Genomic DNA, 23,957 nt, shown 5'->3' with positions numbered 1-23,957 from the left:
CACAAACATCATATGGCATAGCTTGAAATGTCCTATAAACAACACTAGAAAAAAAAATACACTCCGAGATCTTTTACTTACCTGGTTTCCTGCCACAGAGATAGAAAGCTAACCTGTCTGTGAGCTCATACTGAATTTCCACCAGGCGCTCTGCGAGTTCATGATGCCCACCTTGTCTGGTTTACACATACACACAAAAGTTACATTAGTTATTAATTTTGAGACATATAAAAAATTAAAAAATGGTCAGAGAAATAGATTCAGGACAAGCCACTGTTTGATACTGCACATGTTTTCGTGTATCAACACAGCACAGACTCACACGATTTTCAACAATATGTTCCAGTGGGCAAAAAAACCTATAGATAAACTTTCACGAGCTCCCAAAATGAGTCAGTGAAAACTCTGAAAACCTTTGCCTACTGCTTTGCTATACAAAAAATGCAGATCATATAGGCTATTTTGAATACATAATTTACAATTTTCTAGACAGTTCCTGAGCTTACGCAGCAAACTCGCCCAACTTCACATTTGATTAACAGCACTGGCATATTGTGCTCTGCAACCAAAAGGACTTATTCAGTCTTCAGATTCCACGTACAGCCTCAGTTCAAAAGCAATCAGAGCAACGAGGATGTTTTATTTACACAAACATGCAGCTTCTCGTTGATCAGTCATGTCCAGTTTTGCACATAAACACAAAAAAAATCTTCAGCGCTGGGCTGCAAATCTTGCAGTGCCTCATTACCACCCAAATGATCAGCAGAGACATTCATGTTTAATCTTTCTTGACATGAATGTTGTCTGCCCTTGGGAAACCTAGAGCCTTTCTAAAGGTAGACTTTCCCGAGGGTGCAGTTCTGCAGCTGGATGCACGTAACAGTTCACTGCCACTGAAAGGCCTGGTCCCAACGCCTGCTCCCTGACCCATCACTGCAGTCCAGCCCTTTCCTGCAGCAGCTCCCTAGTTAATCTGCACTCCTGGAGCACACTCAGCTTACTGAACTTGCACAAACTATTCTCCTCAGCTTACTTTCCTGTGAGCTGTTGATTGGCACAGCATGTTTCATTGGGATCACAACCATTGTCTCAAACATCTGGGCGAACATAGGGTATGAAACGATGAAAATGCTTATTTATACTCATTATGCATTCACTCTTTCTGGGAAGAGTACTTATTAGATAGAATGGTCAAATTTTCAGGACAGAAACATATCTAAGCAGGTTCATCACGTGATCTATGAACATCAGTTAACGTATAAAAGCATCACATATGTCAGAGCATTCTACCTTGCATAGTCAACTGGAGTTTTTCCATTGGAATCTTGCGTGCCAGGATCAGCACCATAAACAGCTAATAATTCTGCTTGTAATGTCTGTCCTGCCTTAGCAGCAACATGGAGCGGGGTGTTTCCTTTCTCCTACAAGTTATTAAGAAAAAGCACATCATTCTACTTAATCAACAGGTCTGATTAGAAGACTCAAATGTAATAGGTATCAGCTAAAACCAGTATAAATATTACAAACTGTAAGACTTGATTGTATATCAAAATAATAAAAACACATTCATACAGGATGAAAGAAGTTGGCTTGGGCTCCTAAGGAGAGTAATCGCAAACATGTCTCCAGGTTCCCTGTCCTTACACTGGAGTGGAGTTGCTGGAAAAGAAGCAGGATTGTACTTAATACAGCAGCAATAACTGTGATTCAGCTTTTGTTTTTTTCAGCCATGCTTTTAGAAACAGGTACGCAAGAACTCTTGCTACAGATGTTTTATGTTTTTATCCAAGTTATTTTAAATGGATGCCTCTCAGCCATCCATGTTTCCAGTATCCATATAATATATAATACCCCAAAAAAGTGGCTTCAAGTTGAAGTCAAGCCATATTTGTTTACATAACAGTGCTGAAGAACAGCAAAGGTTATGTCAAGACAAAAGCAACTGATTTATTTCAGTCAGATTTCACTGTTCTGTTACAACCAAGTTGTAGCTTCTGCAGACTGCCAGAAAAACATACCAACCTTACTAAGATCTTTGGCAGTAACACTGTCATCTTCACGGCATGGCAAGCGATGAACAAATGCTAACATTTGATATTTAGCTCTAATGAATTCTGCTTTATTGGGACTGTAAAGAGAAACCCAAGCAACAGAAGGGAAAGAAAACAAATGTTAATTTTCCTTTTCCTAGAGCATCTGTATTATTGCAAAAGTACTAATAAGTGAAGATCACATTAGGCCTTTGCTTGCTACTAGTAGGGAAGTTAGACACAGAGAAATGCTTTCATTAAAAAAACAAACTAACCCAGTGCACATTGTCTAACTAGACAGAGCATACTTTTGTTACAAACATCAAAGCATCTGCAGACTCTAGGATGTAGTGTATATTTCTTATAAGTAAACAATTATGCCAACTTAAGATCTATACTTACTATATGCAGTTATTTACATTTTAAAATGAATCACCATATTCAGTGACAGAAATAATCTCTCAATTTTTTTAAATTCATCAACGAAACCCAATCTTATTAGTAGCATTCAGTTAACCGAAGCACATGGTATGAGAATTAAAGTTTTTTGATTCAAGTACAAGTAAAGGTCATCACTATTCAAAGCCAGAGGTCAGGAATCAATAGTTCAGAGAATTCAAGCAACGTATTTCTATTTTTACAATAAATTTTTGAAAAATTAATCATTGGGAATTAAGAAAAAAAAGAAAGAAAGAATGAATAACTCATTTTCTCCTATTCTCTGCCAGCAACAAAATATACACAGGTTCCCACGGACACCTTGCTGCCTCTGTCGCCGTTGAATACAATAAACACACCTCCACAAAAATAAAAATTCTGTAATTTTCCACTTACTGCACTTTATCCTGCGGGCTAGCTTTGCGCCTTCCGCTCATAACAGAGGCAGGGTCCAGCAATGAATGTTCCCATATGGAGTTAGCACCATTATTATACAGTGTTTCAACCATCTGAAATCCAAAATGTATACAATCAGGCAGCAAGATATTTTGCTCCTAGTTGCACAGATTGACTAATCAAACAGCTGTACTTATTTTCAAGTACAAGACAGCAAGCCAACAGAGACTCATATTCTGTGTGCCAGCATTCATAACCTACTGGGATATCAGAACCAGGCATATCCCTAGGAGGTTATCATGTGGAATGTAATAAGAACCCCTTAAAATTCTCTACTCTTCCCAACAGCTGCTCTACTGAAAAGAAAGGCTTGCTATGTATTGAAAATTTAGGGTAAAGAAGAAGTACTGCAGAAGTATAAAAGAAAAGTTGCGGGCGACCTTCCAAAACAAAGGTATCAAATTAAAAGGCATAGACAATTCTATTTCAGTGGCCCATTGTGGCAAAACAAGAGAAATAAGAGGCGGCTAACGTAGAAAGTTTAAAAGGACCAGCCCCTCTCAAACAAAAGCTTAGCAATTTAAACTTCATTTTAAAAAAATCTTTTAAAAAATAGATCTAGTTTTAGTGAAGGAAAAGCCAGTTCTACTTTTTACCTGCAGCAGTGTTGGAGGCCATGGCGTATGCTTGAGATGTCTCACTTGAGAGATATGACGCCCCAAACTTCGATGAACACTACAGCACTCATCACAGATCAGAATCCCCCTGTTTATAGATGCCCAACAAGGATCTGGAAAAGAGTACATTAATTACAACACAGAAGGCAATGTGACCTTGTATTTCAAACACTGGCTCTAAATGAGGAGCCCTGCCTTCTGACCTTAGCTTTACTGCTTAGCCATTACATGAGCTTGTAAATGTTACAACCTTGCTGGGCCTCTGGATGCTGGGGAAATAACAGTCCTTGCACTTACTGGGGACGTAGGAGTCCCAACAGCAAGGAGACCTGCTGTGGGAACTCTGAAGAAAGCCCCACTGTTTGCAGTTCTTCCTATGAAAACAGAATACTCTCTGTAGGTGTAACAACACACTAAATTTATTACCTTCTTTAAGTGCTTACACGTCATTTAGTGGAGTCCTACAGAAATATTTCTAGTAGTATCTACCGGCTCTTTTGAAAAACTCAGAAGTCTGTACATAAAAGTTATAATAGTAGTCATGCTTTTTCACATACTACTCAGTCTTCCGCTCCATGTTATTACAATGTTTTTTAATTTCCACATTAAATAATAAAAACACTCAAGAGTGTCACAGTGAAAAAAAGAGCAAGATACATATACATCAAGTTAAAGGCTCAGTAAAATCAAAAACTGTCAGGCAAATAAACTTCAGCTCTGAACAGATGCAAACTGAAGTCATCTTATAAGCAAACCAGAGAAAACGGATGGAAGGTAGAAGTAAATAATATATACTAGCTTTTATTTAGCTTCAAACACCAAAAAGTATAAAACCAAGTAGGAATGTTACATCAGATTGAAACAGCATACATGCACAACAGGACATTAAACTGAGGTCCCTCTGCTGCTCTTAGCTCAGCCTTCGGAAGAAACTCCAGTTTTCTGTCAGTGACACATGAAACTCAGTGTGCCAAGAACCCTGCACTGACAGGCAGCTGACTAGCAAGACAGATCTTCAGATCTAGCACATCGCAGGAGAAAGAAAAAGGAATTCAAGATCTATTTTGGAAAATTCTTAATTTCAAATCCAAGAGATGAATTTGAGGCTAAATAAGTGAGTACAACACAAGCCTACATTCTGATGAGAAAACTTCTGCATCCTGTCAGAATACATATAAGCAACTCCACATGATAAAAAAAAGTCTTCTCTGACCCATGCAATAAACATGAGGTCTGATCATAGCAGAGTTGATGTTGTGTGTGTGCTGAAGGCAATGTAGGCAAACCTGTTCGAACCACAGGCCACGAGGGGTGGGAGCATCCATTCATAGATGATAACTATCACAGCCCAGAGCCAAATTAAAGCATATGTTTTATAAAAAAAAATAGCCTAATTTAAAAAACAAATTAATAACAAGCACATAACCTCCTTATTAAATCATTCTATTATTTTAACAACTTTCACTTCTGAGAAGGAAAAAAATATAACAATGAAGTGAGATGCATTAGCGCTAACCTAACCACCCAAGACCGGAGGCAGCCTTCCAGACTAATGAGCCTAGTCCCTTTTCATTACAGCCAACCTTATCCCACACTCATTCATAAACTAATGGGATTCTTCTAAAAGCCATTATGGTCCTTGTTTCTGTCACTAGTTACAGGCTGCTTGTCAGCCTCACTCTGTTTCAACTAATTTTTTTCTTTACACCTGCCTCAATGTCTACCTTAACTGGCTCCAAACAACAGCCATTTAGCCATGACAGAGTCGGCTACTCTTTATTTGGTCATTTCATAGCAGAAATAGGGCTTTATAATTCTTCTAGCTTTAAAATTCTTCTGAAGGAAAAACTGGGGCCTTGCTTGTAATTTCAGCTTGTACATTCTACTCAAAAGGAATCACATTGATGAAAGAGTCCACATTTACATAGAATCTGTCAAAAACTGGCACCAGTGGAAATGTGGATGGTGTGATACAAAAAAAAGACAACAATAAAAGAAGAACAGAAGAAAAGACAACAGACAGATCAGCAAGGGAACTGAAATGTTCAGCACAATGGGCCAAGAGAACACCCTTTGCTTCTGTTAAGTGTTGGGGAGGCCAGAGAGAAGACTGACAGCAGCTCAGGCCCCAGTTTAGTAGCCTAAATGATATAGAACAGAGCAGATTTGACAGTGTGCATGGCATAGAGTGGACTGATCACAAAGCAGTGGGAAGTTATGCACTGCAACCTGTTTTCTGAGTCACACTGGTTTAGCTGAAAGAGTTTTTTAATGAAACTACACAACAATTTGTAGCTCCTCCATTCAATTTATACCTGGGTTAGTACCATTTACTTGTTCTCAAGTAACGGATAGGGATGGGAAAGAGAGAAGGAACACAGTGTTAGACAGCCTAGAGATACAGAGAGCGTGCTGTCAGGTCATGGGAAAACTGATATTTCAAGTTTAAATTTAATTTAATTAAGTGTTTGTGCTGGAATTTACTTGAATCATTTTTAAAAGAGATCCAGTTATGGACACAATCAAAACATGTGTAAGCTGATACCACAATAGAATAGGAGAGAAGCTGCAAAGATAGATCAAATCTGTTTTCAGGAACATGGCAGAGTGATTCAAAACAGGAAGCGTGTGATGAAGACAAGCCTGAACCGTAAGCAGTGAACTCCTGCCTGAGAATAGGAAGTGTACCAGAAAAGTACATGTAAAATCACCTCACGTAAGAGACAACTGTTCATGCTTTGCCATAGAAGCAAAGCGTATATCGATGAAGTTCAGGGGGCAAGTACTAATTATTACAGCAGTCAGGCATCCTGCACTTGCTACACCTGGTGTGGCTGGAAACGCTGCAGTCCCCGCAGGACTCCCGACACACCTGCACATGTAGCAGCTCCCAAACACCCCTCTGACAAATTCCCTTTGGTTTAAGTAAATGGTTTGATTTTTTAATTTATTTAAGAAAGGATTAAGGTAAGATTTCTTTATACACACAGATAAGCCAGCAGATTTCTTCACCAAAATCAAGTAAATACCTGAAAATGGTATAATGTCACCACACAACAAAATAAAAAGCCGGCTTACAGGATTACCCTAATAGTGACTGTGATATACCGTATAGCCCTGACAAGCTTAACAAAAACACACACAGTAACACAACTTTATCTCAGAGTCATAACACCACCAATGTTTAAAAGCATAGCTGGCTACTTTGTATGAGATAGGACAACTGCCTACATAAGATACACAAGCTCTATTTATTGTGAAAACAAAATTCTATGAAGATAAAAGTAACTCCCTGGGAGTTATTTTGAGATTTTTTTTTTTAAAAAAAGTTTTACAAAAGTTGTTATCCCCTCTCCCACGTCATACCTTCTGGCCATTCAGATGTTATTTACATTACAGTGTTTTAACACATTTCAGTATGTATGTAAGTAATTATATTGGAAGAAGTGGCACAGAACATTAACAAAAACTATGTAACTCTGAGAAGGAAAGACAACAAATACACACTGTTCCTAAAAAAAAACAAGTGTAAACTGACAGTTTTAAATATGAGAACAGCAAAACTACAGATGGTCCAAAAAGCAGATGCAACTGACTTTTGTAAAACAAGGTTTCCTTCGATAAGCTCCCAAATTTATCTGCAGCGCAAGACAGGCGATGTGCACGCCAACACAGAACATATGCTGCTCACTGAGCACTTCCAATCCGAGTCTACGGGGCATTTCAGAACACCCTTTCTTCAGAAGTTTGGGATACTTACAACTCCGGTTGGGCCGCGGGGCAAGTCATGCAGTGAAGTTTAAATTTTACTTCCCCCTGACCCTCAGAATAAGGATGTCCCCGAAGTTCGTCCCGCTCTCGTCCTCACAAGTGGCCCGAAATGGCCACCGTCCCCCTCAGCGGCACAGCCTACACCCCCCTCCCGGCTCCGGGGCTGGAAGCCTTCCTCCCCTGGCAGCTGAGGTTGGGGCTTTACCGGCACCCGGAGGGTCGCTGTCCGCAGGCGGCTCCCCGCCGGTCTGGCCCCGGGACCAGCGCCAGGGCGGCCCCAGGGCGCGGAGCCCACCCGAGGGGGCCGGTGGCGGCCGGGCTGCGGCGCGACCCGCACGCCTTGACACGGAAACGACGGCGAGCTGAGGAGCGGGCTGCGAGCGGCGCCGCCACGGAGAGGCCGATACCGGGCACAAACCGCTCTAAACGCGTCCAAACCCGGCTCCCCGCCGCCGAGGGGTCGCTGCCGGGCGGAGACACCCCGAGGAGGTGCGGGCCCGCGGCGGGAGCACCGCCTTCCCCCTCCCCCCCGCACCGGGGCCGCTCCCCAGGGGGGGCGGCCCGCTGACAGGAGCCCCCCACCGCGCAGGGGTGTCGTTACTGGCCCGGCGGAGCCCCGCGCCTCCCGCCCCCCCCTCACGGCCGCCACCTGCCCGCGCCCCCTCAGCGACCGGGATGGGGGGGGGGGGGGGGGAGAAAGCGGTCTGAGAAGAGGGGGATGGGCTCGCGGGGGCGCCGAGGTGCCTTCGCCCCGGCACCGGTGCCTACCCTGGGCGCTGCAGTCGGCGCAGACCTCGCTGCTCCTCAGACGCTTCGACATGGTGAACGGCGGCGGCGGGACCGGGCGCTTCCTGCCGCGCTAACGGGTCCCCGCCGCCAGCCCCCGCCAGGCGGCCGAGCCGAGACGGCAGCGCGCAGGCGTACGGCAACGCCGCTCGCTACGCAGCCGGCGCTATTCACCAAGCTGCGTACGCCAGCCCCGAGCTGCGCTCCGCAGCTGAACGCGGGGCGGTGCGAGGCAGCCCTGGGCCGCCATGTTCGCTCCTGGCAAAAGGTAGTGAGCCTGGGTGGCCACGTTTGTCCCTGGCAGACGTCTGCTTCAGGCTACGCTCCGTTTCACAGAAGTGTTTCGCTTCTGCGGGGAAGCACAGAGATCTCCCGTACGTGGCGGCACCAGCCCGCTCACTGTCCCCTCACGACTAGGGTAAGGGGAGAGCTAAGAGTACCGAGGCTTCGCAAGCCTGGCTCCGTCGAGCCCTGCCCTCACCTACCATGGCGGGCAGGCGAAACCAACACTGGGTGAAGGCGGGGGGAGCAACCATCGCTGAGCGCTGAGTCCGGCCCAAAGCGGCGCTGCCGCTCCCCCCCGCGCGGAAGGGCGATGGTGCAGCTTGCGGGCGGGACGCTCCATCTGCCCTTCCGCGGGAGGGGGGGTGGGGTGGACGGGGTGCAACGACTTCCTCTTTCCGTGAGCTCGCCGGCCGCGGCAGGCTGAGGGGAACGGAGGGGGAGCTTCCCCCCCCCGCGCCCGCCGCGGTGTGGTCCTTCCCGGCCGCTGCCCTGGAGAGACCGGAAGGAGGGAGGTGGGGGTGAGGCGGCGGGTCGGGGTCGGGGGGGTGTGCGGGGCTGGGGGGGCCGGGGGAGCCCGGGAGCAGGGGGGCCCTCAGGGGTGGGGAGGGAGCGGGAGGCCCCCGAGAGTGGGGGGCTGTGGGGGGCTGTGGGGGGCCCCAGAAGCAGGGGGGACCCCTGAGAGTGTGGGGCCGGGCCGGGGGTGGGTGGGTGTGTGTGTGTGGACACGACACCTGTGCCCAAGAGCAGGGGACCCCCAGGAGTGTGATGTTGCGTGGGGCACCCCTTGGAGCGGGGTGAAGGGCTCGTAGGGGGTTGCGGCCCAGTGTTGCCCCCCACGGCGTGGGGCAGGTGGGTGCCAGGAGAGAGGAGAAGCTCAAGGGCTCGAGGCTTGAGTAATCTGGGCTCTGCAGAACAAAGAGGGGGGAACAGTGAGGGTAGGCACCCTGCTTCCCCCGCTCCTGCAGGTGTGTGGCATGATGAGTTCCCCTGGCAGGGCCAGCAGCGCGTATCCCCTGCACGTCCTGGTCTGGAACAATGACTACAGGCGGCTGGACCAGGAGCTGCAGGACAAGGTAACCGGGGTGCTTGGCCGGGATGGAGGGGCTGCCGTGGGGCTGGTGGCCCCAGAAGAGCTCGTGCCGTGGTAGGGGGCTTGGCACCCCTCGCTTACTGCCTCAGAAGGAACCTTGGTGGCGCTCCCGGGCCTGGGGGGCTCGTGGGATTGCTGCGCTGCTTCTTTACCTGTTTGTGGTTGCGGGAGTGATGTACGAAGGCATAGGGATATGCTTTTTGCTTTGTAAAGTATTAAACGTTGGCTTCTTATCTGCAAACCTGTGCTCAGAGCATTCGAGCGCAGGTTGCAGAATAGCTCTATAGAAAGTATTAGGAGTCACTGAAACAGATCAGGAAGAGCAGATATGATGGACGTTAATTTTTTTTCTGTGCCAGAAAACCAATAAATACCACTTACCTTAATAAAAAGTCAACACACAAAAGGTGGCTGCTGCTGCCGAAGATTAAACCAGCCTCTAACTTGCTGAGGACCAGCAGTTCTTACAGCTTCACTGCTGTCCAAGACCGTGGGGGCAGAGCTTTTTAACTGGCTGGAATGTTTTCAGCATCTCTGGTAAAAAAAAAAAAATGGATCATTGTTTCATGCTGTAGAGTAGAAAAATACAAAGCTGTTCCCTTTCTGGGACAGCTAAGCGAGAAACGGTGATGGCGTAAGGAAATGGTCTGAAAAACTGCATCAGAGCTCGAGCAAACATCCTTCTTGCTGAGATGCTGTATAAAAGCTCTGGCGTTCGCTAGCGTGGAGTATAGTTTGCAGGAGCAGAATGTATTAATTCCATTATACCTGACACCATAAGTATGTGAGCCAAAGATCAGCTGTGCCCCTCCTGACTAGTGACTATCATCTGCAATTCTAACGGTACACCACAATTTACTAATGCTTGCTTGGAGCATGCTCCTGTCCTATTTTGAGGAGAATCTTTGGAATGCAGTTACTTTTTAATCTAATTTGTGATCTTATTCTTTAACAAAATCATGAACCTTACTGGCATGTTGCTTCTGCATATTTATTTCTGTTTCTATAATGTTCTCGCCTGTGAAAGTTTGTCTTTAAATATGGATCATTCTGCTTCTTGTTAGTCCGAGACTACAGTTTGCACCTGTGAAGTGCTGCTTCCTACCTCAAATGCTTTATACTGTAAGGAAACGAGCAACATGTTAAGGTGGAATGTATCTGTCTCTTACTTCCTTCATCTGCTTTTAAATAACTTCTTTCTTTAAAGTGTTCCAAAGATCTGTTTCCTCCTGCTTCCTTGGGATAAGCTTTTTGCTGTCGGAGGGGTGCGTGAGGGGATCAGAAGACACTTGCCAGCTGCACTTGGTATGGCAAATGACAGGTAGAATGGAATGTGTGGTTACTGGTTAACAGCAGCAAAGGCAATCGGGAGGGACGCCTTAGAGTCCTCCCACTGTCAGTGCAGTAGGTATTGGAGCTGTAGGAAGTGGGGAAGCAAGTCACTTGTTATTCTGCCACAGAAGTGAAAAGAGAATCTTTAAAATGAAGCTTTCCCTACTCCGTGTGTGATCTTTCCGACTTAATGCTGTCAGATAACCATGTTAACTTGCATAATAACTTTCCTTTCTTATTCTGCTATTGACTTTCCCCTTTTCCTTTAGTTATAGATGCTCTTCTGTTTCAAATCTCTAAGCTAATAGTGAAAAATATGTAAGGTATGAGTATGTTGTGCTTGCATGTTTTGGATATTTATGCCTGTGTAGTTTTTTTCTTTTTTTTTTTTTTTAATGACTTGTACAAAATGCCCTCACTCTTCATTGTGCTGTGTGTGTCAGTCAAATGGATGCTTTGTAAAATACCATTTGCTTCTCTACTTTCAAAAAGTGCTAGACAAAATTGGTGTTGTACGCCCTGTTACTGGTTTTTTTTTTTTCCTTCCCCCCCTTCTTATGTCGTATAATGTTAAACCCTCTATTGGTGTCTCAGGCTGTTGACTGTCCACGGTGCAATGTGCACAGACTAGAGCTCCCGTCTTCTGAAAGAGACCCCTTCTGAAGGGAGACAGAAGGGGAAATAATTACAGAAAAAGAAATGAGAATCATCAACAAGAACTCGGTCATGTCTCCGAGTGATACCAGTCCTTACTGCGTCTGTTTTACAGGCCCTGTTCTGCTTCTCTTTTTATTTCAGTGGGGAAGTAAGATTGCCCTGTACAGAGTGCAGAAGGGCAGTACAGTCGCGTTTGACAACTGAGTCAGCTGTACGCCACAGGCTGATGCGTGGGAATACCTAGGGGATATTGACTCTTGGATTACTGCTGTCAAGCTGTGCTTACATAAACCAGTGTGCTCTGATTAGTTGCGTTTGATAGGACAGCTTCGGCATTATTTCTCTCTTGGATACTCAACAGGATGTTGATCAACGTGATCCACGAGGCCGGACCTTGTTGCACCTCGCTGTTTCCTTGGGTTACATAGAATCTGCCAAAGTCCTTCTTCAACACAAGGCAGACGTAACTAAAGAGAATGCACAGGGATGGACAGGTAAAGATAACTTGGAAAACAGAAGTTGTGTGTTAATACTTTTCAGTTGCATTTTGCACGTTGCATTTTGGCTGCTTTTACATCACGTATTGTGCCCAGAAAGCAAACTGAAACTAGCTTGTGTCTGGATTTCTTTCAGTTTTACATGAGGCTGTCAGTACAGGAGATCCAGAGATGGTACAAATGATTCTGCAGCATCGGGACTACCAGCAAACCTCTATGACACTTGGAGGAGTTCCTGAATTACTCCAAAAGATTAATGAGGTATTTATTTAGTTTAAACCTCTTACTCCAGACTGCAGTTCTCGTTCAAGCAGTTCAGTGAAGTAAACCGAAGTCAGATGGGCAATTGTGTTCTTTGTTTCAACTTGCGTATTCCATAGGCTGTGGGAGATGGAGCCTTTCCCTGACTTTACTTTGAAACCCTTAGTCGTGAACTCCAACATTGGAGGCTGAATCCTGAAGGTGCCACTGCTTCTATAGTAAAATAAGGAAGAATAGCTCATCAGAAAGCAGCAGTGGCAGGCCAATGCCTTTTATGTTTGTTAGTTTCAATTTCATTTTTTTAACATTCATTTATCATCTCCGAGTTCTGTTGTTTGGGGGTTTTTTTGTTTTCCTTTATCTAAAATGTTCCCGAGAAATGCTGTACTGAATGTTAGACTAAAACTATTTCATGAAGTATTCATAAAGTATTTTCCTTCTCCAGACTCCTGACTTTTATGTGGAAATGAAATGGGAGTTCACTAGCTGGGGTAAGAATCCTGGTCATCGTTCCCTCTTCTAAACTGTCGACAAAAGGGACTTGCTTATGTACAAATGTAACTAAAGATGCGCAGAGAAATTATCTGCTCCCTAGAATGCTTACCTCTTCACCTCTCAAAAATAACCTCTTATATTTTTGTTGCACAGTTATTCTTTGTTTCCTGTTTATTTGGTTTGTTTGTTGGTTTTTTGTTTGTTTTTTAACAGAGTTCAGCCATTGTTAGACTTTTCTTGGGGTTTTGTTTACCCGCCTCTGGCTATCGCTGACTAAGACAGTGATACATATCTCACATATAGATGCACAGGCTACTTGGGAAGTACCTGCTTTTCTTTTAAAGGAATGAAGCTAGGCCTTAACAATGACTTAATTTCCAAACAGCTGTTAGACTGCTAAGAGAGGGGGTTTATGCCATTCCACATCTTTTAGTCTGAACTAATGTCTTTTTCCTTTTCATGTTCATCTTTAAATGACGGTGGGTTTTGTCCCTAAGCTGATTGTTCTTAAAGCTAAAGATGATCAGTATCTCACCTCCTCTGGAATAAAAATCATAGTACTGAGCAATCCCGTATCAGGGAAACAGCTTCTGCTTGAGTTCAGACTTCCTGGGCGCTTCGTCTCTCGAATTTCCTATTTACATTTTTCTCATTTTTTCTTTTATAGTCCCGCTGGTTTCCAGAGTTTGTCCAAGTGATGTCTGCCGCATCTGGAAGAGTGGTGCCAAGCTGCGTGTTGATATCACTTTACTGGGCTTTGAAAACATGAGCTGGGAGAGAGGAAAGCGTAGTTTAATTTTCAAGGGAGAAGGTAAATATTTTAGCACATAGGCACTATTGATCACCAAATACTGCGTGAGCCACAATGAGAAATCCCAATTTTGCACAAAAAAAGCCCTATTGAGGCTGAGTACTGAATTTTATAAAAGTTTTATTCATATATTCCATGAGTGTCTTAGAGAGATACTCTTTTGTGGTTTAACATAACACCTTAATTTGTTTCCTTTGAGTGAATCTGAGGTCAAAATTTGGTAATAAGGCTAAAATTTTACTTCAGTCTTTTACTTAGGTTTCCCCCTTCTGTTCTCCTGCCCCCCAAATAAAAAATAATTTTAGATACAGCTCCAAATTTGATCTCAGCTGAGTGCAAAATACAGTGAATTAGCAACCACCCTGATTTGATATACAGTATATTCTCAGGGTTTCATTCTGACATACCGTTGCTAAGTTTTTTAGATTGAGTTGTACCATTTCCAACAGATACTGGAGGTTGGGCAGAACTGATTGAGATCAATCACGATGACAAGTTTGTTACAACGGAGCGTTTTGAGATTTCCCAACACATGAAGCGTTTGACGTTGGGATCTATGACACCAAAAAGAAAAGATGTGGAAAGACGCCTTACATCTCCAATTATTAATACGTGCCTTGATACAAAAAATATTGCTTTTGAAAGGTAAGATACAAAGTTTCTCTTGACAAATAAACCCTTCAAGATTATGGATGGTCATATGTGCAGTAAAGCTTTAAAGACAAACTCTCAAAAGCCCTGGTAATAAAAACTTTTAGGGCTAGATCTGAAATGACTTCAAACATCACATACCATTAGATAAAGAAATTTGGCTTGGTCAGCGTGCCGCTGTTGCTTGGCAAAAAAGTTTCCAGTTGAAAGAACTGGTTTGCAGAAAACTTCGGGTTTTTCATATTAGTGAGATCAGCGTTAATGTCTCATTACAAGTTGGCGTTTCACCCAAATCCGTATGTATAGTGCTGAAACTGATGGGCAAGAACTCGCATCCTGAGGCTGTCAGTCAAATCTCACTATGATACTTCAAATAAAAATACATGCGTAGTGTGCCTTTCCACAGACACACGTTTGTCTTCCTTCTTTAGTACCCGTGATTATCCAGGCATCTGTTGGCTTATCTCAAACAGTCCTTTTTATGAAGCTCCTTTTGGAGTGCTCTGTGATACGGTAAACGACCCCTGTGGTCATACAAAACAAGTGTTTTCAAAGCAAGATGTCTAATTCCAGCATCTTTCTCCTGAATATTTAGTACCCTTTCAAAGCTGTGCAGAATTAGTCCCTGTGATGTTCGCTGAGCCTTAGTAACTGCAGCATCTACACATCTGGAAACCGAGATTTCTTAGACAGAAGTGTTCCTGCTACCCAGTTCCCCAAATTGCAGTGACAGGTTACTTCTGAAATTAAACTGGGTGTTAAAAGTTGCCATGCCCAGGCTGTCAGATGAAGTAATTCGGGAAGCTTTTAGGCTGTCCTCCTCTACATCTCAGTCTAAATTCTCTGAGCCTTTGCACTGTGGCCACGGAAACAGCATGACTTCCTCAGCCCTTATGTGATATATGTGTGCATGGGGACAGATTGACCTGTGCTTGTGTCTGGGGTTAATAAATGACCTATCAAACGTTGTTTAAAATCAGTTTTAGAAAAATGGTCTGGGGATTGTGTAGAAATGCAACTGTATGGATGCCTGTGGTGTTCACTCTTTGTCAGAACCACGTCTGGATTCTGGGTATGGAGGACAGAAAAAGCGGAGGGTGTAAATGGTTATGAAGCAAAGGTAAAGTCCATTCTATTCTATTAAGAGGTCTTATAGCTAACTGAAGCATGATTGTGTTTTGCCTTTATGTCCTAAATATTTCAGGTCTTAAACTTCCCATTGATAGCTTTATTGTGTTGCCAGCAGAACTGGGCAGGAGCAAGGAACTTCAAGGCTGCCAAGCTTGTGGGAGGGATGGTGCCTGTGTGCAGGAACATCAGCAGGGGCTTTAGGGGAGAGGGAGGATCAAAGCATTTCAGAAGAGGAGGGGCAAAAGATTCAGTATAACTGCTAGAACTCCGTTCCATCCAAAAACTGGAACTGAACTCATTCGTGAATGTTGTCATTCTTTCACTGTTTAAAAGACAAGGAACCCATTGGTGCAGTGCCTTGAGCACTCTATGGTAACTGTATTGCAAGAAAATAACAGCCTCCTCCTGCCATGAGTTGCATCATGAATTCAAGTAATAAAAGACTGCTGGTAAATTAAAGACCCTGACCATGCTCATGAGTCATACAGTTGCTTAGATTTGTTCCATGTGACACTGTTCTTTTGTCTTCCATTTCACTTCAGTGAAATTTTTTTGAAGATAGCTTTACAACCTTATTGTTTTAGGAATTTAAGTTAAGAATCGCAAGAATTAAATTCCCCGATTCGTAAGCCCATGTTTCTTCCAAGTTTTGGAAGTTACACAACAAACTGAATTTTGTCATTTCATTTAACAGAAGAATAAATGCTGAATAGCTTGTAGATCTACATTTATATGAAGGTTTTTCTTGTAACACTGCAGGACTATTCAGTTGGACATGGGGTTCTTTAGTGTTCCTTCAGAATTAAACTATCACTGAATTTCATTTGGAAAGTCTTACACATTGACCTGTCTTTGGAAATAGCGTTATCCGACTTTCCTTCCCCTTCTCTCTTAAAATCTCTGCCTGGATGGGGATTTTTCCAGCAAGCTTGGAAATGCCTGTCTGGTTTGAGGTTGGTTTAGTTACTTACAAAGCATATTTAAAAGTGTGTAGATCTGCTTTCCAGGAACTTGGTTGAAAGGCTGACTACTTCTGCCATCAAAGGCAATGACGAAGCTCCTTTGCCATTCTTTTGGCACAGGATGCTGGCGAGATTAATGCCGTCTGCAGATCCTGTGGTGTATGAGTTGAGGGATTTCTTCTTTTATCGACTTGCCCAGCAGGTGGCATGTAGTCTCAGCCTTATCGTAGGTCTGTCAAGAACATATTACGTAGGATCTCCATTATACCAAAGCGAACAGAAAAGTCAAAGTGCAGCATTTCCTGTTGATCACCAGTATGATAAAGGCTAAGATCTTTATCAGTGAGAGGCAGATCCATGCTGCTTCATTCTGTCTTTAGATTGGTGTACGTGGGGTTTCAATAGAGAGAACTCTTCTTTTTTTAAACCTGTGATTCTTTTGGGGTTTTGGTCTTGTATTTTTTTTAAAGGTATATATGGCAAACAATGTGAATGTGGTCACGAAAATCCGAACGGAACATTTAACAGAAGAGGAGAAGAAAAGATATAAAGGTAGTTTTCCTGTAGGATAACTGGAAATAAGTAGAACCTTTTATCTCTCTGATACCCTCTCTGTGTGACTGCAGAAGAACTGGGCATATAGACAAGGGAAATACTTTTCTTGCTGACTTTGTCCTGCTTTACTTTCACATGTTGTGTGTCTAAGGTAGCTCATTACTTGACTCATAGCCTACAAATGAACCAGTATTTATCCTAGCTGTGTTTGGAGGAAAGCAGGGCCCTTCAGAACTGTTGAAAGTTTATTGAAAGTTTTAAAAAGCTGCACTTTTCCATGCTTTTTCCTACTCTGGAATGTGTTTATGCCTTTAGTTTGCTTTGGCCATGTACGCTTTTTTTGGTTGGACTTCTTGTTTTGTTGTCCATTAATTTCTTCTAATATTTAAACTAGAGTAAAGGGTGACCAGCCAGTAACCTCCTATGGAAACACAGCCCTTCATTGGCCTGCTTTGGGGCCCAGGAGGGGAGGCACGGTGAATAACACAACTATCTGCTAATGATAGAAACCACTGAAAATATTTGCCTTTGTTCGGTGTATTGTACCCCTATTATATTGTCACCGTTAGGTCCTGGGCTTGCCTGGTAAAGCTTACAGGAAATGTGAACGCCTTACTTTGCGTCAGAAGCCTTGCAGGTTAGCCTGCTGTGTATGTAAATTTTACAGCTGATTAATAGTAATAGATTTTTTGGTTTTTTCCCTCTTGCTATCTGAAGCTGACAGGAGCCCCCTGGAATCATTTCTGGGTACGGTGGAGCATGAGTACGGTGCTCAGGTGAGTGTCTTTGATGTGGAAACAGGTCACTGCAACGCAGAGATCTGTCCTGATAGGAATTCTAGGTGTGTGGAATTGCCTGTTTCCATAGTTTGGCAGCAGTTTTGATTGAGGTTTAAATTTTCCCTGAGGATGTTTTTGCTTAAGCCCTCAAATATTCTGTATGAATAGCAGGTACCTCCTTCTGAACAATCTTATGAAAAGCACGTAGAATCTGTTAGTACAGTAAGAGCTGGGGCGTGAGCAGTGACAGTAAATCTGAGCAAGCACAGATCTTAGTGGCAACCTACAAGTAATCTGGGAAGACATGTCCACAGACCTGCAGGAGCCTCGGGTCCCGTGGGAGACAGTGCTACCATGGTAATCATCAGGCAAAGATACGATGAGAGGATGAAGTGACGTGTTAGCACGCTGCTTTTCAGCAGCTCAGGGGAAAGCCATATACCCTCTGCTGATCTGAAATGTGTTGGTAATGATTTCGATATGGCTTTAGAAACTCCCTTGCATTTGTAGATGCTTAAGTAAAGTAGGTAATAGATTTGCCAACTGCTGACTCTGTATCAGCCTGGTGTTGCAGATCTTTCATGGATCTAGAGATTTTTCTTTAAAATACCCCATCAAAGCTTTGCCTTTAATAAAGGGTTTGGAGCATAGAAATGCTGTAACTTGTGTGCGTGTCCCTGGTGCGTTTCTAGCTCTAAAGTATTTAAGTAGATTTTCACGTCCCTAAATTGTTTGGAGATTTTTAACCTCAACAGAAAGCAGTCTGAATGTGTGCGCTGTATTTATGGCTGTGCGTCACTGGTGTCTAAAATAGAGAGTTGAGTTACTTCACAAGAGGTAACTTAAAAGTTTTGTATAGTAGCCACTGTCTATTTGTTCTGTTCTTTTGTGGGTTTTTTTTCCTCTCTTTCCTTATAGAGTACGACCAAGACAACAGAGTATGCCGCAAGTAACAATCCTACTGCTATTACTCTGGAGGAATACTTTGACCCAGAATTTGATTTGAAAGGTAGAGACATAGGAAGGCCGAAAGAAGTCACCATCCGAACGCAGAAGTGAGAAATAAAATTTTAACTCTTTCTACTTTGTCCCTTCCCAGTCATCTAATCTCTGGAAACCATTTTTACAAATACCCAGTGTGGTTTTCCCCCCAACTTTCATAATTAATCAAAAGTGAGATCTTGAAGTATTCTGCTGTAGTCTAATTCTTCTTCTAGAGAGTCAAAGAAAAGATTTGGCCTAGTGCTGTAACTTGTTAGCAACCCTCTGTGCTTTGCCTTTAGCCTGACCAGGAATGTGGTTGGGTTTGTCAGAGCAGTAACTCTTCTGACTCATGAAACGTATGGAGCAGGTGACAATGCTGTGTGTTTTGCTTTGCGTCTGTTCCAAAACTGTAAGCTTAAGGTGCCTTTATGCAACTTTCTCTTTAAGATTTAAAGCAACCTTGTGGATGAGTGAAGAGTTTCCCTTGTCTCTTATGGAACAAGTCACTCCAATCATTGATCTGATGGCCAGAACCAGTGCGCACTTTGCCAGACTTAGGGATTTCATCACTCTGGAATTTCCACCAGGATTTCCTGTCAAAATTGGTAATATTTAGCAATTTTTATTGTAGCATCATCTTCATTTAAATTCTTTCTATTGCTTTTGCAGCATATATTTACAAAAAACATGTTAGGTTTTTACTAGTCGTCTCACTGATCTCTAGAACTGAGAACCCAGACTTACGTTGTCTTGTACATCTGGGGTCATTGAATCCAAATTCTTAATGACAAGTACAGAAGTACAATTTTAAAGACACTGTCGTTTCAGTAAGAAGAGGCTGTTGCTAAGCCCTTTCATCTTAGCTTCAATGCCTTAGATTTGGCAAATCTTATTATAAAATAAGAGATTTAGAGAGAGAGTGAGAATGACTAAGTGCAACTTCTTGGTGAACTGAGTTACTATATGCTTTGTCATTATGGGATGGTGCTTGTGGAATGTATTCCATAAACATGTAAGGGTTTGTGGCCGTAGGTGTGGAAGGGAATGAGAGAGTTCTCTTTTTGACAGAAAACTTGTACTCTTTCTTATAGAAATTCCCCTGTTTCATGTGCTGAATGCCCGAATTACATTTGAAAATGTCAATGGCTGCAGGACAGCTGACAAAACATCATCACAAATAGCTGGAGGCGCACAGTGTGATTCAGGTAAGAAGTGGAAAGATGCAGTGATCACATCTTTTTGCATTACTGTCAGTGAAATGCACAGAAGAGAGAGATGGGTAACTGCAGAGAATGGAATATTCGCAGGTGAGAGGAAGCTGCAATGCATTACAACTGATCTAGAGTGTATGATACTGATCATAATGACCCCTTCTGCCCCTTCCATGCCTGCCAAACTGAGTAAACTGAGCCTCCAGCAAGCTTTCCCAAGTACTTGGAGGTCTAAATTCTGCTGCAGGCTATTGCTACGGGAAGTGGAATACAAAATTGCTGTAAGTGACAGCTCAGTCTGCACGTTCTTTTGGAAAAGGGTGGTTTACGTTTGAGTAGGATGCTCATGACTGCATATATCCTGTGGTACTCTGTCCTGTGAGCTGTTGCAGACCCATTCATTAGGAATTACCTCAGAAGAGGCACTGCAGTATTTATCTTTTGCAACCTTTTTTCTTCACTTCTGGTTTATGGTGGAGTTCAGCCACCTTAGTGCTCTGCTGCACACTGGGTTTATTTGTATAACTTGGCAGCATCTTAAAGAAAGACTCCGCGTTCTGTCTTACTGCTGTGCTTGTTTGCCACGGAAGTCTTTCAAAAGCCTGTTGGTATATTTAGCCAGGTGGCTTATCTGATTTTTTTTTTTTTTGAGTTAACTTAATCGTGCATAAACATTAATCAGAATTTTTAAAGTCACAACTTGTAAAAATACACAATGCCATGTTTGTAACTATATTTGGCTTCTGCAGGTGCTAATTTTGAGGTTGACCAGTCAGTGTTTGAGATCCCCAAATCTTACCACATCCAAGATGATGGTAGGAACATACACGTGCAGGATGAAGACAATGAGATCATGCAGTTCGCTATTCAGCAGAGTTTGTTGGAATCTGGTGGAAATAAAGTAAGTGTGCTGTAATCTGTGCAGTTCAGGTCTGACAGTTTTGATAAGGACTATGTAGCAGTAGCTGCATCTCTGAATTACACTGATATGTGGAAAGTGTCATGTAGGACTCTTTCTAAGAACCTCAGAATTGAAAAATACAGGAATGTGTTTCAAAGAAGAAATAAGAATTACTTAAGAGCTACCTTTCAGTGAGTTGCACTGCAGATCTGGTAACTGCTTTGGAATTGTCTGTCTTTCCCCATTTCTAGGAAGTGGGGCTGCATTCCAACGGAGCAGTTGCATATTCACAGGACTTCAATATACAGTATCAGAGGTAACTGATTTTTTTCTAATGTCAAGCCATGCATTGATAGAGCAAAAGTACTTCCAACAGTAGCATGAAACAACTTTGCAATTTTTTGTGTATGCAGGTAGCAGACACACAGAGCTCGAGGTCTCTTTTCTTGTGCTTCTGCTAACTTTTACTTTTCCAAGAAGCAAGGACTCCAAACTGGCCTCCCTTGTTTATGTAATGTAGCTCTTTAGCTCAGCTGTGGGACTGGTCTGCGCGCGAAACAAGATTCTTTACCCAACAAATAAGCATGGTCCTTCTGTTCTGCTCTTAAAACTGTGAATTTGGTCCCTCTGGGTTGAACGGTTGTTTATTAGATGCTGCACACTTCAGGATAGCTCTTCTTTAATTTCAAAATCATTGTGTAATCCTTAAAAGCTTAGCAACATATATTTAAAGGACCCTTGAGAATATGCCGTGGTATCTGTGGGGTCTTCCTGTAGTTAAGTGCAAAGAAATCTTTGTGCACACAAAGAACTGCATCCTCTTGGTTCTTTTGCATGTGGAGAATCATGTTACCTTTAAACTAGGTGAGAATGCTTTTAGAAGCCCATTGAAAATTTAACTGCTAGTACGTATGAAAAATTCTGAGGAACCTTGAAAGAACAGGTTTTACGCTGGGAATTTTACTGATGTTGGAACAGCTGCTCTCTTATCCTGAAAACTGCTTTCTGCCATCTGGGGAGAGATTTTCAGGCTTGCAGTTAGAAAACAGTTGCTGGAAAGGATCATTGCAGGAAATGTGAAGTAGGCTGTTTCTTACTACTTTATTTTTCTCCTTCAGGGCACTGCAGGAGAGCTATCTAACAAGCTCAGGTACCTCACACTGCAGCACCCCTACTGAACCTTCCAGTTTTGAAAAAGACTTACAGCTTGCCATGGAGTTGTCTGTCCGAGAGCAGGAGGAACGGGAGAAGCAACGTCGTGAAGAGGAAGATGCAGAGCTTCAGCAAGTTTTACAGCTTTCTCTTGTGGAAAAATAACTCCTCGGTGATCTCCTGAATCAAGGATGACCAAATCTGCATAAACCTGAAGGCTTTCAGAGCTATCAGTCTGAAGACCACTCCTGGGTTGCCTAAGTAAACATTTCACCTGCCTTCTTAGTTGGCATCATCAGCTACAAAAAGCTGGTTTCTTTTTGTTTGAGGGAGTTTCAGATCACGGACTCTGCATTTGGCTCCCCAACCATGCAGTCTTAGCTTTGAAGGAAGAGGTTTTATCTAAACATATTTATTGAAGAGCAGATGGAAATTTTGCTTAGCATCAGGATATAGGATTGCAGTAAAGCTTGGAAACCTGATTTATGGGGAGTTCAGGAGGGAAACTTCATTACTTACCAAAGAAATACTCATCTGCTTAGTAATTTCTGAATAACTCAAAGCCATTGTCTGTTTCTTCCAGTTGTTACGTGGAAGAATATCTATATGCATATACACACATACACACGTATGGTAGTTCTTCATGCTGACAGTGTACCATGCTGACAGATGTTTTCTGTTAGGTTTGTTCATATGTGATGATCTCTCCTAGTTACTGAGATTTTATCACGTGCTCCTGCTTAAGAGGGATAATTTTATACTTGAACAGCTAATCCAAGGTCAAGCTTAAACTAGTGCTTTCTGAAAAAGGACAAAACAAGTAGCCAGTAAAATTTTAGATCCTAAAGTGGGACCACGTGTCTAGTAAAGTAGCAGCTTCTGCGGTGATTCAAAACCAGCTAGTTCCCATAGTCAGAGGGCAGCAAGAAAATAAGCGATAGATACAGGTGCTTCTTTGCGATCACTTGGTGTGTGTGCATGAGTGCATGCCTGTGTGTGGGTGCTAAATTAAAATAGAAAAAAAAATCAGGTGAAATTTTAACGTATACTTATTGGAACATAAGTTTTAATTCTGTCATCTGAAAGGGAAATGTGTGTTGCTTTTTAAAATTCAAATGCTCATCCTTCATGTGAATATATATTTTTTTATCTGAATATTTTTATTGATTTTAAAACAAGCCAATATGACTACACTCATAAAAATGGTATTGTAACAATTTGCAAGTATGTTTTAACCAGCTTTCCTCAGGTCTTTCGTCATACGATATACTTGTAGCTATTTTATCTGCACTCTGTCAGTGTTTACAGTACTTACACTGTGACTCTCAAGTGCACTCCACAAGTACACGATGTACATCCACAGGAAAGCCTTACAGTAGTGAAACGTGAGCAATACTCCTCTGTTCTGGCTAGCAGAAGTGTGAAGAACCTATGGTACATACGGTTTTATCTTGCTACCTAACCCTGCACTTGTTCCTTGGGCAAAACAGGGCAGTTCTGCATGACCAACTATTAACCAGTTAAAAATCACTATAAAATGGACTTGATCATAACCAGTGAGATGGTTGGTAACTCGGAACCCTCTTTTAAACCAATAACCCATTGTTTTACATAGCAAATGATTAAAATTCCTTCAGTGTATGCTAGAACTGGTATATCTGCGCCATTTTTGTTTAATGATACAGCTTGCACCCCTGAAGAGCTTATTTGGTGTTTGCAGGAATGTTGACTTTCTTGCACGGTGGCAGTGGTCTGTGTTGGAATTGCATCTTTCTTTGAAAAGGGGATTACTCTGACTTTCACAGTTGGAAAAAAGGGAATAAGCCTTGCATTGAGCTCTTGACAAAGCTGTGAGGTAGGAGATGAAACTGTGTTTTTTTTCCTCCAGCAGAAATAAAGAGTATTGTTGCCTTTATAAAACCATGTGTCTGACTTGCTTTATTTCTATTAAGCATTTCAAAAGGGGGTAAATATGTTTTTTTCAAGCTGAGTTGTCCTCTCTTTTCTATATTGTAAAGAACGTTGAGCAGTTTCTGTTCAAGTTTTGTTACGCTCCTGCTTCTTTGACTGTAGCTTTTCTTAAACCCTGTCTTACTCTTTACCCA

General features: G+C 42.8%; 2 protein-coding genes across 12 annotated transcripts in view; one reads left to right on the top strand and one right to left on the bottom strand.

The window, feature by feature from the left end:
* GIT2 (GIT ArfGAP 2) overlaps positions 1 to 8,568 on the bottom strand; it is a 34,554-nt gene extending 25,986 nt beyond the window's left edge. For 5 of the 7 annotated variants that reach the window (XR_010375264.1, XM_064465925.1, XM_064465928.1 and 2 more), the window contains exons 1-7: positions 8,081 to 8,566; positions 3,521 to 3,654; positions 2,865 to 2,977; positions 2,023 to 2,128; positions 1,573 to 1,659; positions 1,291 to 1,421; positions 82 to 176 (exon numbers count right to left, since the gene is read on the bottom strand). Coding sequence is in view for 6 of the 7 variants with exons in the window: in XM_064465925.1 (XP_064321995.1) it covers positions 82 to 176; positions 1,291 to 1,421; positions 1,573 to 1,659; positions 2,023 to 2,128; positions 2,865 to 2,977; positions 3,521 to 3,654; positions 8,081 to 8,132 (718 nt within the window). In the remaining variant the exon portion in view is untranslated. Of the gene's footprint in view, positions 1 to 81; positions 177 to 1,290; positions 1,422 to 1,572; positions 1,660 to 2,022; positions 2,129 to 2,864; positions 2,978 to 3,520; positions 3,655 to 8,080 lie in introns of all 7 variants that reach the window. The other 2 variants (XM_064465931.1, XM_064465929.1) reach the window with 2 other exon arrangements.
* Positions 8,569 to 8,750: 182 nt separating this feature from the next.
* On the top strand, positions 8,751 to 23,772 carry ANKRD13A (ankyrin repeat domain 13A). 5 transcript variants are annotated; one of them, XM_064465936.1, is made up of 16 exons: positions 8,751 to 8,895; positions 9,378 to 9,456; positions 11,824 to 11,956; positions 12,096 to 12,220; positions 12,666 to 12,711; positions 13,383 to 13,526; positions 13,976 to 14,171; positions 15,231 to 15,297; positions 16,741 to 16,822; positions 17,543 to 17,601; positions 18,523 to 18,659; positions 19,036 to 19,193; positions 19,680 to 19,793; positions 20,549 to 20,700; positions 20,952 to 21,016; positions 21,819 to 23,772. In XM_064465936.1, the coding sequence occupies exons 4-16, from the start codon at positions 12,131 to 12,133 to the stop codon at positions 22,015 to 22,017; spliced, it is 1,509 nt and encodes a 502-aa protein (XP_064322006.1). In that variant the 5' UTR covers positions 8,751 to 8,895; positions 9,378 to 9,456; positions 11,824 to 11,956; positions 12,096 to 12,130; the 3' UTR covers positions 22,018 to 23,772. The 5 variants fall into 5 exon arrangements, with proteins under 5 accessions (XP_064322006.1, XP_064322005.1, XP_064322002.1 ...); XM_064465935.1 differs by having other exon boundaries at positions 8,758 to 8,901; XM_064465932.1 differs by having other exon boundaries at positions 8,793 to 8,895; positions 9,349 to 9,456.
* Positions 23,773 to 23,957: the final 185 nt, after the last annotated feature.

Source organism: Phalacrocorax carbo, chromosome 15 (genome assembly GCF_963921805.1).
Source record: "Phalacrocorax carbo chromosome 15, bPhaCar2.1, whole genome shotgun sequence".
Taxonomy (NCBI): Eukaryota; Metazoa; Chordata; class Aves; order Suliformes; family Phalacrocoracidae; genus Phalacrocorax; species Phalacrocorax carbo.
Note: the sequence above shows the minus strand (reverse complement) of the source record. Positions and strands in the feature narration are given on the sequence as shown.